At 42.7% G+C, this 18,269-nt stretch overlaps 1 protein-coding gene across 1 annotated transcript in view; it reads right to left on the bottom strand.

Annotated features, from left to right (window-relative positions):
• ARIH1 (ariadne RBR E3 ubiquitin protein ligase 1) overlaps positions 1-17,903 on the bottom strand; it is a 34,699-nt gene extending 16,796 nt beyond the window's left edge. Inside the window, exons 1-5 of the mRNA XM_010154790.1 lie at positions 17,842-17,903; positions 10,378-10,522; positions 5,023-5,115; positions 4,602-4,657; positions 559-625 (exon numbers count right to left, since the gene is read on the bottom strand). Of these exons, the coding sequence (XP_010153092.1) occupies positions 559-625; positions 4,602-4,657; positions 5,023-5,115; positions 10,378-10,522; positions 17,842-17,849 (369 nt within the window). The 5' untranslated portion in view covers positions 17,850-17,903. The remainder of the gene's footprint in view (positions 1-558; positions 626-4,601; positions 4,658-5,022; positions 5,116-10,377; positions 10,523-17,841) is intronic.
• Positions 17,904-18,269: the final 366 nt, after the last annotated feature.

Here is an 18,269-nt window from a genome sequence, read left to right as displayed (position 1 = left end):
CTGCACTGCCAGACGGGTGACAGTCTTTCAGCCTGCAACACCTGACAACCTCCAGCGTTGCATTAAGAAAACCCCACTGCATACATCACGTCAAACAAGACAACAAAGTGTGATGCAGTAACAGCTTACATACTGGGCTCTACAGTGAATCTGAACACATGCAACAGGGAACTGGGACAGTGCCGGAGGGAGGGGGCAGCGGGGAAATCTTCCAAAGCACCTTCCTCTAGATTTATTCTGATTCTGAAGTTGCAAAGCTATTAGTATTTTGATAAAAGCAATATTGCAGCTTTAGTTCCAGTGGCATCTGTTTGCTGCATCTCTAGGTCTGTTGTCCTGCAGACTTTTTTAATCTTCTCCTACAACTATACCTGTAACTACACAGGCTGTAAGGCTGTAACATAACCCCTGCAAAGCCTCTGACGTTGTTACACTTGATTAGAGGCCATGCAAAAAAACCTGCTCTACAGTTATAAACAAGCCTCACTTCTCTGGTCTGGTACACGTGCAAAACAAAACTACCTAGAACCCATCCAAAGTTTTAAGTAAAACACTCACCTCTACAAAACTATTGGTTATTAAATGCTGGTACTTTAATTTAACCTTAGAATCTGTGATCAGACGCCTGTGAAAAGGGAAGAAAAAAATTATTGTAATAGAAAAAAAATTTTTCCATATACAGCCAGTAAGTTCAGACAGAATTATTTTGATCCTTCTATGCTTGTATTTTTTTTGCACTTACCTGTTCTAGTTGTTTACTACATTACATTCCTATGTAACCTACAACTATTGCATTTAACATTTAATATTAGCTTACAAAACAGAGAAACCTCATGTAATGACAGAGAACTGGATGTTTTTAAAACACTTTCCTGAGCAGCCCAAGAAACAAAGCAGACAGTTTCATTAGTTCATTTACATTAAACATCCACTTTTCTGTGGCAAATCCCTTTAAACAGCTCCAGAAAAACTCCTGTGTGATTATTGTAACTTTGGTAGATCTAATATCTGGGTTTCTGTGGAATGCTACAGCCTCAGTGTAGAAGTACATGTGGTTTTAATCTAGTTACCATAAAAACAAAGTTGATTTAAATTCAGCATCATAGAGTGCATACAACAGGACTTTTAACTTTAAATTGAGTCAGCTTGGAAGCAGGAGAGCAGAAGAAAAACATGCAGACAGTAATCCTTTAAAAGCACGGTTACCGCCTTTCTCTGGACACACCAACCCAGCTGGCATTTGCAAACTGTCAAGCCCACATGCATTCCAAATAATTTTGTTATGTATTGTTGAACACTTACATACCTCTTGCAGTTATGACTGAAGTGCCTTTTGCACATATAAAAACTGACAATATAAAGTTGGGCTAACATGCACTTTGCAGTAGTTCTGTTTTAAAATCAAGCTGTGGAATGCAGCTTTACACAGGCCATACCACGTATAAATATTGCAATTAATAGATTATCCATTTCAAGATGCAGCCAGAATCAAATGTACTCCTTATCACGCCAACATTTACTGAGGAAGAGCACGTGTGACCATGCAATGCTGCATAAATCCTAGCCCGTAGCAGTCTGGGGAGCACCTCACCAAATGACATGCTGGTTATTACATAAACATAGCACATGGCAGCCAAATTCCCAGCGCTAAAATAAGACAAATCAGCTGATAAAGCATCTCATCAGGCTCATGTCCATGGCAAGCCTGCAATTTTGGAATGAAAGTTATTGAAGAATGAAAAAACAATTTGAACTTATAATATGAATTATAAATCTCCCTTTCTTACTCCATACCCAAGCTTCTAGGCATAATAAATGTCACTTTAAAAATTGATTGTATTATATGTCTATATCAGGAACTGGAATTTAAACGAAGAGTAATGCCATAGCTAACCAGAGCGCACAGAGGACACAATCCACTGGTCTTCTGCTCACCAAGCTGCCTACGATCACTCCGTGTTAGCCAGCAACTTCACCTGCCCTAGGTACAACACCACTTCCACAGCAACACTCAGGTCAAGACCTTCAAGAACCTTGCTCTGAATATCATTTATTGTTTGTCAAAAGGCAGTAAAACTAGACAAATTAAGAGATGAAAACCATTCCCAGTGTCCACAAGCCATCCTTTGGGGTACATTCCTCTGGGAGGCAAGCTATAAAAGCAACCACACCTAAGAAACCAGGTTGGAAAAGCAAACTGCGTGCATAAACAACCTAACCCTTGAGCTCTTCTGGCAGCTCAGTTCAGAGCTGCAGAGTCTCAAAAACTCATCCAAAGATGGCAGCAATTCTTTAAGCTTTACACTTTGTCTCGTTTCGATAATGAAACTCTGCAAAGACACCAATCAGTGGAACTGGCAAAACACACATCCTGCAAGATGCCGGACAGCCTCCCAAAGGAGTTACTTCAAGACATTACTACATTCTGCTCTGACGCAGAAGCGTTGGTATTCGCAATTATGCAAAGGAAGATAAAAAGTGAGGCAGTGCTCCATATGACTTCCCTACAGGAAGAACACAAAATCCATCCATTCCCACTGAGTGGGTTGCTTCTCAGAAGCTACTACCAGACTGCTGCCACCCACGAGCAGCGGCCGTTAGACACACCAGTAAAGGCAGCTGCCTCGTTTATTAATGAAATCAACATCCCTGCACATAGGTTAAAGCAATTACCAGCAGCATTAGCATGGGTGAACGAGGGATAGAAACAGATTACCTTCAGCCAGTTTGAAGGTCTTGACAGAGCTGAAAGGTACCCTTCTCTTCAACCTTCCTACTTAAGATCAACAGTAACGAGGAAAATGGACAGTAAGCTAAATACCCACAAATCCAGGAAAGTCATCTGAATTGCTAAGTTTGGACTCCTATGGAGATACTTGCTGAAAGACAGTACTATAACTGGGCCTATTGACTTTCTTTTTCTGATGGATAAAGAAACTGGTGTCTCTATATACTGCACATTAACCTTAGGTCCCTATAGCTTGGAAACCTACAGCTGAAGACTTCATAAAAGGGAAAAGACCTTAAGAGAATCATTAAGGACATGGGAGGAGGTGCAGACTCCAGGTGGAATTACTTATGTTTTTCTTCATGCCACGTCGTAAGATTGCACAGTTGTCCATCTTTGTTTTTCAAGGAAAGCATTAGGCTTTTGCAAAAAGATGCACCTCCCTCCAACATTCCAGATGTCCCCCATAAGATCAGGGAAAGGTGGATTTTGACCTCCACAAAACATTTATAGTTTTACTTGGAGAGCTGCTTTGCTTTACCACCTAGATGCCATTTTACTATTGCAGGCCACAGACATCTTTGCCATTTCTGAGGGGCAGCAGGGGTAGAATCCCACAGCACATGGTGTGAGCTGAGGACTGCAGAGATTCACCCGCATGTCATGGCTTTCTGTGCTGTAAAAGCCATGAAGTGTAACACAAGGATAGTCAGACCTACTACTACTATCAGGATATAGCAACAGAAGCCACAGCAGCAAAAGCCAGCGCTGCTCAACTCCCATCCTTTTCCTTGCTGCTGCTACCATCATGGCCTGCAGTGATTTCAGTTGTCTGCCTCACATACACCATTCAAACAGCTTATTCAAACTGTTGCAACCAAATCTGTACTGCTGAGAGTGTACAACACCACAAGTTGAGTACAGGCTCAAGTAAACAAAAATCTCAAATCAAGTAATTGATGATATTATGTCCACTTCAGTTATTTCTACCCCCTGGGCTTTACAAGTCACCCCACAACAGGGCACGAAAACTTTCCAGCTACTTCTACTTCTCCCCAGCCTACACTTCACAACGAACGTAGAGCCACTAGTGCAGAGGGATATGGGAAATCACTAGTCTGAAAGCAACTATCTAAAACCCAGCAAATTAATATCAATGAGTGAGTCAGACTTCAGGAAGGAAGGACTAAGGTAACAGAATAAGCTTCTATTTAGATGCTTTTTAGCATGAAGAATTAAAATGAACTTAATCAAAGTTCAGAATTATGAAGGATGTTACTCATGCAATAACATCACACAACATAAAAGAAAAGGAAGCTTGTGGAATTCACAGCTCCACCATCTACAAGCAGTCATCCTACAGCTGGACAACTTAATAAGCCAAATGACACAGGCTGGCATACCAGCTTAATCAAGCATTATGTCTGAGGGTTAACTGCTTTCTATCAGAGAGCACAAAACACACCCTACACGGGACTTCTTCCCTCTGACTCACGTATTAACTACAGCTAAGGACTCGGTGAACCAGCAGGTTGGCCTAGGGAGGAAGTCCTAAACTCCTACATAAAACAAAGGAAACAAAATGCACAAGGCAGTTCAACAGGGTTTGGAAAGACTGCCTGGTGTTTATTCTGCTGTCACACTGACCCAACTGGTCAACGAGTCTATCCTCCAAGTACCGTGGCATGGGTTTTTCAGACCTAAACAGGAAGTTAAGAGACATACCAGTATCAAACTAAATATGTCAAGACCAACCTCTCTGCTGCCTTAAAGCCTCTATACAGTTTTTTTATAAGCCAGTATATTTGAATAGCACAAGTAACAAAATGGAAAAGGAGAGGAAAGGCAAGAGGTAGCAACACATCATACTTACATAACTGTATTGTCATCGACTAAGATATCACAGCCATGAGCAGGGCATGAAATGGTCTGAAAGAAAAAGGTCACAAAAGAAACCGTGTTTATACTATTTTTACATCACAAAAAATTGCAAGGCAACAGACTTTACTACAGTCCATCACAAAAATAGTACATTGGCTCTACCATCACGTCCCAGATGTGCCACTGTGCTCAGCACAATTACTGCCACCCACAGCAAAGATACATGCACTAACACCATACAGCTCCCTTCAGCTTCACCAGTAGCAAAGGCTGCAGCCCCAAAGCTCTGGGGCTTGGGCATTTGGGTTTTTCTGAACTTTAGTGGCAAAGAGAATTCTCCTTTCTTTCCCCCTCCTCTCCAATACACAGAATTTCCAAAGATAAGTCAAGAGGTAGGCAATTTGACATTTTACCTGTCCCATGCCTTCCTCCATTATTTTGGTAGTTAAATATTCACTCCAGCACTGCATACAGAACTTGTGTCCACACTCTAGGCCAGTAAAGTACTGCAATGGTAAGAACAGAAGACATCGGATCATTTTATCACATGGACTCACTCGATCAGTTCACCCTTCTTGGTGCTGTGCAGTTTATCACATCTCATCCCCCACCCCAACCTTGAGACACTATTTTGCATCACCACCACTACAGAGCATTGCCAGTGCAGCTTTAGTCATTCTTTCAAAGCCAGACTTTAATCCCCAACCCTAGCAGCAAGGAAAGGTGTGGCTGATGTTTCCATCCTGTCTGCCCACTTACATCGATCCTTGATTTCGGAGTACGTACAGAGCATAGCATGGCTCTCCCCCCTTTCACTCCTGCGAATGAGTAAAACAAATGCAACACCAAACAGGTCACAGTTATAAGATGCCACAGTCTTCCTTCCTCCTGTTTTTCCACTTGGCTTGTTACCACATGTGGGTGCTGCCCAGAAGTCCCACAACATGCGCAGCAGCTATGCAGTAATTTAGCTCCCTCTTGTACAGGAACCAGTGTGCATTACTGGGTGAGCACTCAACAACCGAAAGAATTGTGTGCGCTTACGCTTTTAAAGCCCATACACAAAGTTTGCCAACTTGCTTGGTAAACTTCCCTCTGAAACCCAGATGTTCATCAGATGAAGACACTAAAGATCCTAATTGGCAGGTGTACATTACTAAATGCAATCCAATAATGATTAGCTGTTGCAGACAGCAACAAGGACACCTTCATCTGTGCATGCACCATCTACACAGCATACGTGAAGATACCATCTGGGATTGAATGGTTACACAAGGGCTGGACAAAAACACTGCTGAGCAAAGACTGAAATCAAGTTATTTTCCTCAGGTCATCTTCAACTCATTTTATACCCAGAACCAGGGTACAAAAGGCAGGCAAGGAAAAAGTGTATTTAAAACACTTCACTCACGCCACTGTGTGGGTTATTATTCGATGGCTTAGCTTTTCAAGCCATCATATTCTCACCCAATGAGATAAAACAAGAGCTCTACCCCGAGATACCATCAACTTCTATGTAACTCCATACATGAAAGAAACCTGGTTATGCTCTGCAGAACAGCCCAAAACAGCAGCAGGATGCTGTTAATTAAGAAAAGGAGAAGAGTCCATTTTAAGAAAACAAAGTCCTACCAAAAATCAGAGAATCAAGATTACGGCCACCACATCGCCCATTTCATTCATCCTACTCCGCATTATTAGCTGGGTTACGCTCGTCTTTCCACGCTACAGCACTCGGATCACACAGGGAAGCTGCCTGATAGCACGTTCTTCCCACGGCCTCACCATTTTGTGATTCACACTCGTCTGGCACTCCTGCCATCAGCAGAGGCACAAGTCTGAACCTGAGGCTTGGAAACATGCTGTGACGCCACAGCCAGAGGGCTCAGCTCTGCCTGCTGTTCCCACAGCCCTGCCAGAGAGCACTTACCAGGAGCAGCACAGTGCTTACATCTAACCTGACCAGTCAGAGAGGAGACAAGCAAGCTGGGCAGCTGAGACTGTTCCAAGTAAAAATAGAAACACCCACCCAAACCTTTGCTTTCTTTGGAACCAAAATCAGAGTGGTGTGTCCTGTCAGCATGACAGCTCAAGGAGAGAGCAGGCAGACCAGCTATGGGCCCAAGGTATACCAATTCCAAGACTTGGGGGGGGGGGGGAAATCACTTCCAGTTTTTGAACCATTACTGAGCCAGATAAGGTATCCTGATGCTCCACAGCTGATGCTGTGGCAAAGTGACAGCCCCTGGAGAGGAAGGGTTGTGGTATAAAAGCCCCAACATCTGTAATTTTCAGGAAGCAAACAGCACAAAGCCTGAAGACAGCAATCATTTTCCCAAGAATTAAGGCTTCTCTACATGTGATGTGAAATTAAGCATGGACAAGGGGATCATCCCTTAATGAACCTAAAGGCTCCTGCAGCAAGCACACACAGGGAGGCACTACAGAACATAGGTAAGCACTTGTCTTCACTTAAGACTCATTTCAGTTACTTCAGGCAGTGAAGATTTGCTAAATGCCTGCATAAAAGGCGGCCACCACGCTTCCTCCCAAGCCGCAAAGAATTCAGAGTATCTTTCAACTCATTTCTTTACTTTGAGGGAGTTTCCCATTATTTTTGGCTAAGCTGACAGCAGATGTCAAGGGAGCACACAAAAAAAGCCAACATAAAACCACCAAGCGTAAAGGGTAACTGACTTCTGAAACAGCCCGTTATCACAGCGGACAGCTCTACTTTCCCCCTATCTATACCCATCACCTACTCTTCTTGCAACGCCAAGTGCCAGCAGCAGCAAGTTGCCATTTGATACCTGTCCCTGCTCTCCTGGCAGCATCAAACTGACCGAAGACAGGATCAGCGGCCCCAAGAGGTGTTTACCATGACAATCTTCACCTCAGTAATGGTAATAGCACCAAGGGACTGTCACCCGTGTGTCCTTAGAACCAACACACAACTGGAACAACAGCCAGATGTTCCCCAACACCACCACCCCAGCAGCCCTGCTCTCAAATGGGACATGAAGGGCAAGATGCAAGAGAGGAGGTAGATGCAAGATGCAAGAGAGGAGGAGAGCCATGATCCACCACCCCAGCAGCCCTGCTCTCAAATGGGACATGAAGGGCAAGATGCAAGAGAGGAGGTAGGCAAAGCCATGATGCTCTCAATTCCCGTCTTCACCAGTAAGGGTTTCACCCAAAATAACTACTGGGACTTGACACTGGTTCATGGGGACACAGAGGAACTAAAATATCTCCCTTAAGTTTTCAGACCATCAGGGTACAGGCTGCCATGAGCACATCAAATGTCTCACTTTGCAGGTGCTTCCCAAAACCTCAAATCACAGTTCTTTGGAGGTGACTGAGGAGCTGTAAAGACTTTGTATTTTCCTTAAGCGTGCCTTAAAAGGCAGACAAGTACCACCTGCAATGACCTCACCAGAGGGTGAATATTCAAGACAGGCATTCCATTAACAGCTATATGTTGTAAAATCTAACAGGCTCAAGTCCAAACTCTCAGCTTTCTACAGGCTGAAAGGGGGTCTTAGGAAAAAAATACCGCTTTGTCAGGGGTGCAGGGAGGATGGATAAAAATAAAAGCTGACCATTGCAAACGGGTCTAAAAGCCGAAACTTCAGGTTAGGTATTGAACATAACTCATCCTAAAGTCTAAAATTCACATGGACCAAAAGAGCTTCAAAACAGATTTCAAACCAGATTGCTTATGGTCACCTCAGACACAGACACTACAGGCTTTTACAGAAGAAATAATAAATATCAGTTTTCCTCTATGCTGCAACTTCAGGGTATGGCAAAGAAACAGAGGTTCCCCTCTGTTGTCTCTGGAGTTAATCAGTACTAACAGTTCAGAGACACCTCTACTCAGCTGCAACATCTCACTGCTCCAGCTAGCAAACTGCTTTTCTAATAACCAGGCCACTACTATTTTTAATATGCTATTCAAACTACAAAAAACAAGACATATTAGTGTGCTTTGTGTAGTTCTTTCCAGTAGCCAGGAAGCTGCTTCCCAGGCACAGGTAGCCCCAGCCAGAAGGAAGGCCTGTCAGTTGTGAGTGCTGGGCATCTCGTATCCCACCCAGCATAATAACTACCTTAAAAAATGAGAATAGATTAAAAACATGAAACCTAAATTTGATGTTTCCAAGACGACCTTTTCTGGAGAAAAATTAAAAGTTATTTCTTTACTACCCAATGTGGGAAGTCTACAGTGACTAAACAATAGGAATTTAGCGTAAGGGCCAAACAAATTTCTCAAGGTTGGCTTGCCCCACCCCCTCACTCCCACCCCCAACGATCCTCCTAGTAGCTGTTCTCTAAAAAGGAAGTCAGTGCACAAAAGATTTAAAAGGAGATGCACCAAGTCTCGTGGTTACTGGCTCACGAGCAATTGTGATCATAACACTGACAACATCAGCTGCCAGAAACTGGGTTCTGCTCTGCTCTGCCTGCTCCCGAGCAGGGAAAAGGCTTGCAGCCAGCCTACAGCAAGGGTACTTTATTCAAGGCTACTCGTAAAAACCAAAGCTCATAATGATTTCCATTCTTGCTGGGAAGCAAGCTCATAAAACACACCCAGAGCAAGAGTGGAAGCCTTACGTAAGGGCTGCTTTGCTCTTTAAAGGTCAGGCAGACATTACAGTGTTTTGGAGGGTCAGGACAGCTCCACCAGGAACAATAAGTTCCAATAAAGGAAGAATTCCTCATGTATGTCAGCACGCTCCCTTTTGGCAAAGCCACAGATGGACTCCCATGTTTGAGCTTCTCAACTGAACTCGTTTTCTTCCAGGATCTCCCATCATTATGTCCTGCCCCTGGAGAGTCACACCAAGTTGCACGCCTGTACAAAACCCAGCAGCAGCCTGGACCTCTGATGGGTGCATGGGAAAGTTCAGTATCTGAGACAGCTACAATAAAAAGGAGGACCAGTCTTACACAAACAAGATGACTAATTTAGAGCCCCGGCAAGCACTTCTAACCTAATCTTCTCTGATTAAAGTACTGCACGAACATAATAAAGAACCAAAGATATCCACATCAGTTGTGTTCTCTAAGCAGCACATTTTACTCCTAGCTCCACTTAGTGTTATTCTAGGCTAACTTGACTACTTGGCATCATTATTTACTACTTTTGAGATGTTTCCTGTCTTGCCACTGTTTAAGTAAATCTCTTCGTGCATCATGCTTTCCATATATTATTTTCTTTTATTTATCATTTACTTGCATGTCTCAAGTGGTATCTGACCTTTGGAAAAAAAAAAAAATCACGATCTACCCCTTGTTTTTTTCTGAAGAACTTCACTACACTGCCCCCCAGACCCCAGCATCCTCAAAGGTTTCTGCAGAAGGGATAATAGTTTCATTTCAAATACAATCCCATTTCAGGTAAACTAATACTATTTGAGGTTTGTTTAAAGAAAAAGATTGTCAAACCACACAGTAAGAATTCAACAGAAGGCATAAGGCACGACGCAAGTCTGTGGTCCCTCACCGCATTACCTGGATCAGCTGCAGCACACAAGGTAAGGTTTACTGCACTAAGAAACAATCTCTAACACCATTTTTTAATGTATATACTACAGACTGGAAGATTCAATAAAAAAAAAAGTGAAGTCTCAGTTTAATTTCAAAGGCTTTTTTAAAATACTGTTGGAGAAGTCCTTACAGACCTCTGCTCAAAATGTTTAGTTTCAAATAGCAAAGTCTGAGGAGTTACTGGTCAGATACCACCTCGGCTGCCAGGTACTCACCGAGTTTGGGTAGTTCAGATAGCAGATCTGACAAGGCATGTCCTGGGCTGATGACCTTGTGTTCATCTGGCGCGTTCGAGACTTTTTACTTGGATTAATTACATGACACTCGGCAAAGAGCTTCTCCAAGTTGCCATCAAAGTACCTGCGTAACACACAAGAGAAATGAAAATTTAACTACATTCCCTGTAAGTCATATCTTAAATTCTACTTGGGAGTTAAGTGTACAAAGTTGGGTTTAATAGTTCAAACTAAACACTACTTTTAACAAACTCTTCGCTAATACAACACAACACGGCTCTGACCACAGGGGTGGATATTAGACAACGACACCGTTTCAGAGATTTGGGTTTGAATTGCACACTCCTGAAAATTCAGGTACGTTCAATTCTTCTGCTGCAGCTCAAATAATTCATGATTTTCCAGAGTGGTTTCTTTGCATTAAAGCTCCAGGACAGAAAACTACAGCAAGAATATCTTAATTCGCAGCCCAGGCATCAGGACACCTTCCTAAAGCACAGGTTTGATGCCCTCAGGTTCAATTTTTTCAGCTTAAGCCTTTCATTTTCCCCTAATATTCTAATCACCAAAACATTAAAGAGGAGGCAGGAAGCAGCAATCAGTCAGGGTTCGTGATTCAGTAAGTCCCTAGTTCCTGTACTTCACATTTTCCTCTGTGTACTCAGTCTACAATAAGTGTGCCCCAAAGAGGTTCTCTGACTTCAATTTTGGCACTTCCTTCTCTCATCTAAGGAGAAATGCGTCAGCAGAGTCAGACACTTGGTTCGGCTGATGGAGCACTTATGCATGGCCACAGAACTCCACTTCAGGCAACTGCAGGACTAACTTTCACATGCTTCAGGCATCTCTTGAGTCTGGGAACAACTTCTGGATCAGTCCTGGATCACAACTCTGATCTCCAGTCAGGCCACTCTGCAATTTCACACTAAACACCTTGCCCATCTCCAAAGCCTGCCCAGCCCATCCCTTGGTCCAAAATCCTAGCCAGTGGAATACCTCTTGTCTCCAGTCAACCTGAGATATTTTAATAACCTCTTAAGAAAATACAATTCCAGGTTTACAATGCTTCCAAAGATTACACAGCTCATGGAAGGGAGGATAAGAAATTGGCTGGGGAAAGATAAAACACCATTTTCTATTTCCTATTCCCTTAAGGAAGAAAATACTGTTTTGGTAAACAGTCTTACACAAAGCTCCTCAACTTGGTGAGGAGGACCAGACTCCAAAGAACCACGAGCAGGCAGGTCAGCCTCCTCCCAATATCAAGACCTATCTTTCTCCAGCCTGCATCAGCTGCTAAGAACTAATCGAATCTGATCATTAGCCAGCTAGCCTTGCCTTCATGTACATCCCCCATTCAACGCCAGTAAACCAGTTCTGTCACATCCCCCCATTATCAGCATATTAAATCCAAATAAGGTGACAACTTACCTAGGAGGAAAATTAAAACAAAACACATTTGACCATAGAGCATTCCCATTTCAGACCACCAAATCTACTCGCAGCAGACAACCATCCCTGTAGCTAAGCACCCAAGCAAGGTGGAGGTTAAAGTCTTTACAAGGCACATACTTAAACTCATCACAAACCAGACCAAAAAGAGAATTTGCTGTCCACCAACAGATAGAAGGTAACCAACACTTCCTGCTGGGTAAAGTTACTAGGTGTGTCTCAACTCTGGGACTAGGCCTGGTATACAACAACTATGCCCAAACACCCCTGGCCAGATGGTCTTACTCTGCAGAATATATTTATTAAAGAGTCATGCCTAAATGACTTTTTAATAAATCATTAGATTTATTAAAAGAGTTATCATGGAGTTAAGTCATTAACTCCATAGAAGGTTTCCAAACTGTTCTTCCAATGCAGCACGATCAGTGTAGGACATCCTCTGTTTGAGAAGAGCAGACAAACAGTTGGGTGTGATGCTTGCAAAGGAAATAGTTTTGAAGACAAATGCTGTGATGCAACTTTAACTCTGGCATTTGTGGTCAGCTAAATGCTTATGGAAATACCAGAGATATTTGTAATGGTGGGCTGGTTTTAAGGGTGCACAGCCACAGCAAGACCTTGACTGTACCACCAGCATCAAGCACCTGTGCCTCAGACTTAAAATCATGCTGTGTGACCAGGCAGTAACAAAATACCAACTCTAGAAAATGCAGAAGAAAACCTGTATCTCCCTAAAAATAGCAGTACCCATTGCAACTGTGTAAGTCCAACACCTCTCCAACTGCTCCACCACTCCTTATGCAAATACACGGAGGGCTCAGTGAAGACTGTTCCAGTTTCTTCTATGGTTAGGAACAACTTGTATCACCACACCTTTTTTCCACTTGTTCAATCATCAACACAGACTACCCATTTAAGCAGATCTGCCTTTGCCTTTCCCATGCTCTTCCCTCCAAAGATTCACAGGCAGCAACTGTAACACCCTTTCCCAACACAGCAGGTAAGCTTCTCACATGATTTTCTCCACTTCCTTGCCCCAGCAAACCTTCTCAACCACTGGCTTCCATTTCCATTTGTCCTTCTGGAACCCAAGGAGGCCAAAACAAATGCAATCCTGGTTAAGATTTCACCACAATCTCATGCAATTTCACCTACATTCCCCCTGAGGATTTAATGCATCCCAAACGATGTGTCTACCTTTCTCCAGAGCTCCTTTTCTATCTCACTGGTGATGAAATTCATGACATTTTGTACCGCTTCCATTGCTAGAATCCTCCCAGCTATCTGTTTCTTATTCGTGTACGACACCTGGATCCTCCTCTGAACCAAATGCCTCCAAAGAGATTTGTGCCAAAACATTCATTAACACTAACACTGATGTCAAAATTAACTGATAAGGGACTTAGTAACAGGTTCTATCTAGTCTGCTACTTCCCTTTGCTGAAAAGTAAGGCCATACTAACAGCTGCACCTAATGTATGCTACATGCCATCAGCTCTGCCGTGAAACATGGGAGAAAAACCCTGTAGTTCCCCCCCTGCTTCCTTCACAACTCCAGAATTTGATTTTCCCTCAAGCCATCCCTCAACTTCTCAATATTAACAGGTTGCTTCTTGGTAACTTGATCCTTATTTTCATCTCCAGGAGGAGGCACAGTGCATTTAACGTCCTTTTAAATGCTTTATCCTCTTCTCCCTTTGCAAGGCAGATAATCCGTAACTCTAGCACTGCTGATACTCAAGAAATGTCATGGTCTGTCTAGTCAATGCCAGACTCTCTGCTCAATATAGCTGGCTGTAACAAGTGGTTCTATTAGTTTTTCAAAAAATCATTCTCTTCATCCAAGCAGTTTTCTCTGCTGCTTTAAAATGAACAGACACACCAGTAAATTATTTCCAAGTTGCTCTATAAATTTCTTCACTGCTTACCAACACCAAGTCCATAATAGTATCAGGTCTTCTTGGCGGAGAAATCAAGCTGTCAGCTTCTTTATTGCCTCAAAATTTCCTCCTGCCATTGGTAACTGCCTAATCACAATCTTCTAGACATAATTAAATTCTATCCAAGGGAGCATCAACAATAAACAACCTTTGCACTGAAAAAAATAGTGCTTCCAGTATACACTTTGGGAAATTTATTTTAGTGCAAGGGCATTTGTGAATGTCAAAACATCAGTATACTCACAGTAAAAGACACCTTCACACCAAAAACCTGCCAGACACAATTTTTCACCTCTTCAGCCTCTGCTGAACAGTGTTAAGCACTTGCTTGCCCAAAGGGAAGGAGACAGTCAAGTCCCTACAGAGAGAAGTCAGCCCCTGAACGCAAGGGCAAGTGGCAATCTGGGCTAGCAGCCAAGCCACCATGGCCATCCTGGCATCGGTCACTGCTCAGAAGAAAGGTGGACATGCAGCCACCAAGATCAGCACCTACAAGGGACTGCTGCACTCCCTCTTGTCTGAACCTCCAGGTATTAAATCAGGCCTTGGTTACATGATGAATTATTTTCTTTTTTAAAAAATGACCAAGGGAATGCACATAAAGCAGGAGAGTTACATTTTAGTCTCCTCTTCTCAAGTCGGTTCATCCTCAAAGTTTCCCTCAAAAAGGATGGACACTACCAGCCATGGTAAAATTGGAAGGTAACCAGGATAAAATAAGCCAAAGCACTTTGAAGCTACATGGTCAATCTGCACCCGCTAGCCTCCTCTCCTATTAACCAAGCTTGTGACACAAGGAGGAAAACATAGTATTTAACACATTATTTCTCCAAAAGGCATGCAGCACACCAGAAGCTAGACATGAGTACTTCCTCCAGTACCTCCTTCCATTCTACAATTAAGTCCACTCCCAAAATGCCAATTTTGCTTTTGGACACAGTCAAATAATGAGCATTTCACCAGTGGGTAGGGCAGTTTTTCAACTGTGGCTATTACTTCATTAGAAGTGGAATATATACCTACGTCTACCCTCTTAATGCCATGCAATTACTCCATGACAAAGCTGACACAGACAATAATTACCCACTTATTTTAAAAAAAGGCATAACAAAAAAGAGCAATTAAGAGGCTTTCATGGTTTAAAATATGGAACTTTTCATCTCATGAGCTCGGCTCTAGTCACTCTCAACACTTACCAAAACAATTTGTTGATCTGCTTTACTAGAGGCAAAGTTTGATAAGGCTGCCTGTTAGGTCATGCTGACTCACGATGAGCTGAGGTAAAACAGACACTACCTGGGTACTGTAAATATCATCCCATTAGGCAACTGAGTTCAAGCTCTGACTTGGTGTGAAATCAAGTACCAAAAATCGCACCCAAACATTACATCTTAGAGAGCATTAAACCCACCCAGACTGCAAGCAACAACAGGAGTTTCCTGGTTAGTCTTTCTAATGGTTATAAGGAGTAAAAGAGGCCAGATTCATACCAAGTAAAGTATTTAAAGTGAGAGTCTCCTGGGGAGGGAAAAAAAGTCTCCAACACTGCTGCAGAACATGGCTTCACGTGGTGGGAAAGAACACTGTGTGAGAGAGCTTTTACTCGGCACCCTTAAAAAAAAAAACGAGTGTTCAAATTTTTTTTTTTCACCTGATTAGAGCATCCCTCTCCACCTCACCGTGAATGCTTCCTAGTGTTTTTTCAGCCCGTTTACACTAGCACAATGCTGGAATAAGATTTGCTGGAAATGTACAAAGCCAAGCAAGTTTCAAAAGTGATCTCTGTTTTGGAAGAACAGCCCCAGTCTAAATTTGGGCTTAATCAGCTCATCGCATTTATCTGAACAAGAACAACTTCTGTTTTACCAAAAAGAGGTGATCTGAAGCTAGCTCGTGACATCTGCAGCTCCACCACCATTACAACTAGTGGTTTTGCATCCTGACCACTGCAGTGACCACTGGTCTCCCACCCTTGCCTTCGCCTGTTATCACAGCAATCAAAATCATCTTGACCACCAAGATCCAGCTCTCAGCCTCTTCCTCAGCCTCCCCCTCCTGCTCCACTGACACTCAGCTGTGTTAAACCATTGCAAAAGACTGGTGGAAGCTATTAGGTTAAGAAGTGACAGAACAGCACCAGCTACTTGAGAGAAAAATGTTTTAATGTTTTCCTAATCCAGCAGGACATCAGCACCAAAACTGTGACTAGTGTGCAATAGGCCTGCATAAGCAAGGGTCACGTATTACATTACTCACAGGGGTAATCCTATAGAGTTAAGTATTTTAATGAATACATACCAAGATTAAATGTTAACTTGTGGACTTTGTAAATATTTACATGTACTTAAAGTGTTTTGACTGGAAACTGTAAAAGCCTTAACAAATAATACCTCACCTAGAAGTGGCTGACACCTCCCTTTGAAAAAACCCACGGCCTTAAACAAGATTTCAGTGATAAGAGAAAAAACCTATTGAATAACGGACAACATTTCAGTGCACTTACGTAGAAGTATTTCAAAGTGAGACAGACATAGCCGAGGAGAGTGAACTTTAGCCTGACCAAAAGAACCAGCACAAGGGGGGGTGGGAGAAATCAAGTACGAAGAATTGAACAGACACATGGTGTAGACAAAGAACTAAATCAGAAAGCTTAACAGTTGTAGCCAGGGTTAAATAGCCTCAGTGTGACTATATTTGTAACACAAAGCTTTCACACTTCCAACATTAACTAAAACAGGTCAATCTCAGGAAAGAAAGCAAGGACTAAAAAGCTTAAATATATATATATAATCATTTCAAGAAAAAAAAAAAAGTAGGCCAAAGAAAACATAAAAGATACCTGAGCACCATCACGAACTGAAAGGGTTACACAAAGAGGGCTAAAGGTGCCCTAAATCCATTATGCCAGGAAAGTGGAAATATTTGAACTCCAAAACTATCTACTAGCAGGAAGAAAATCGGTTCTTGCTCTTCCACACTTGCACCCTGTGTGAAAGAACACCAAAACTACATGGGCCCAGCCCACAGCACTTCCGGCCTGTTAACTGGTATTTATCAATCCAACAGTACTATCAACAATTGTTTCTGCACATGGTTTTACAGACTACAAAGCATCCTATCTTCTCAAACCCTGATCATCAGGTGAAGGAAACTAACCAAGGCAAGGCCAAACAAACCATCCTACCAGGTACACAGTCCTCCTGCCCTCACCCCCACCAGCCCACCAGGCTCTCCTAATAGATGTAAAGACCAAAGACCATTACAACCAAGAAGTCCCTGTATTGCCTTTAGCCTGTGCCTGGTCCAGAGTGATTCTCCCTCCAGCTTCTAGACACATACTGAATTTTCCCTCACACTCTTCAACAGCAACACTGGCATTAAAAGTGCATTACCACTGTCACTGGATCTGACCTCCACTGCCTAGTAATAGACTATAAATACCTTTACCAGCAACATCCCCAGGAGCTGGGAATCAAAGATGAGAAGTAACCATAAAATGCTCTGCTCTGAGGGGGAGGGAGAAGCAAAATTCAAGCCATTATTTACACACAGACTAAAGAAAACCTAGAGCTGCAAAGACGAAGACAAGGCAGGCAGATGCACTTTACCAGTACCCCTTTATCAGTCAAGAACAATTTAGTCCCAGTAAGACTAACAACCAAACACAGCAGGAGTACACATGCTAGAATGACATGGAAAAGTAACTAAATCCAAACCCCAAACAGTTGCAAAATAACAGGAACCTGTTCCTGCTTGCTTTCTTCAGAGCCTGTGAAAATCCTGTGCCTCTATGTTCTCCAACCAGAAGGCACCCCTTCCTCCAAGGGGCAGCTAACCTGCAAAAACTTCTCTGAAGTCTAGTAGGCACTATTAATATTAAGAAAAAAGGAGTTACTCTTAGCTGGTAGAGTCTAAGAGGGAACACGTAGAGCTTACACAAGAGATCCTCCTGCCACATACTGTGCATTTGTCCATTCTCACATTAACCCCGTAATGAACGTTCCTTACGGGTCTGAAGCAAAATGTGGCTGTGGGCTCAGACGGTGCTTACCTCTCCATCAGCTTCTCTTTATCCCAGTTGAAATGGCTAAGCAGTATTCGAGTGATAGTCGCTGGATTCTAGAGAAACAAAAGAAAAAGAGTAATTGAGTAACTGCTTGACCAAGTTAGTATACTGTTTGGGGAACAGCAAGCAGAGTTCTCAATAAGCAAATGGGGAAATCAGTGTGTCTGATACCATGTACTGTCTGCACAGTTTACGTTTACTAACATGGACTGAAAAATAGTTTGACTTGACAGATAGAAAAGTTAAAACTATAAAGCAAAATGACTACATAAAATGAGAATACAGTTGAAGAACCTAAGGAACAGGTTAGTTACCAGTACCACAGATGCCCATCTGCCAACACCTGCACATCAGCATGCTTGCACAATGTAAACCCAGGGTGTTTGTGAAGGCAGGTAGGGCTGATTGCCACC

The sequence above is a fragment of the Eurypyga helias genome, unplaced genomic scaffold, assembly GCF_000690775.1.
Source record: "Eurypyga helias isolate BGI_N326 unplaced genomic scaffold, ASM69077v1 scaffold11757, whole genome shotgun sequence".
Classification (NCBI taxonomy): Eukaryota; Metazoa; Chordata; class Aves; order Eurypygiformes; family Eurypygidae; genus Eurypyga; species Eurypyga helias.
The sequence above is the reverse complement of the archived record's forward strand: the minus strand, read 5'-3'. Positions and strand labels throughout refer to the sequence as shown.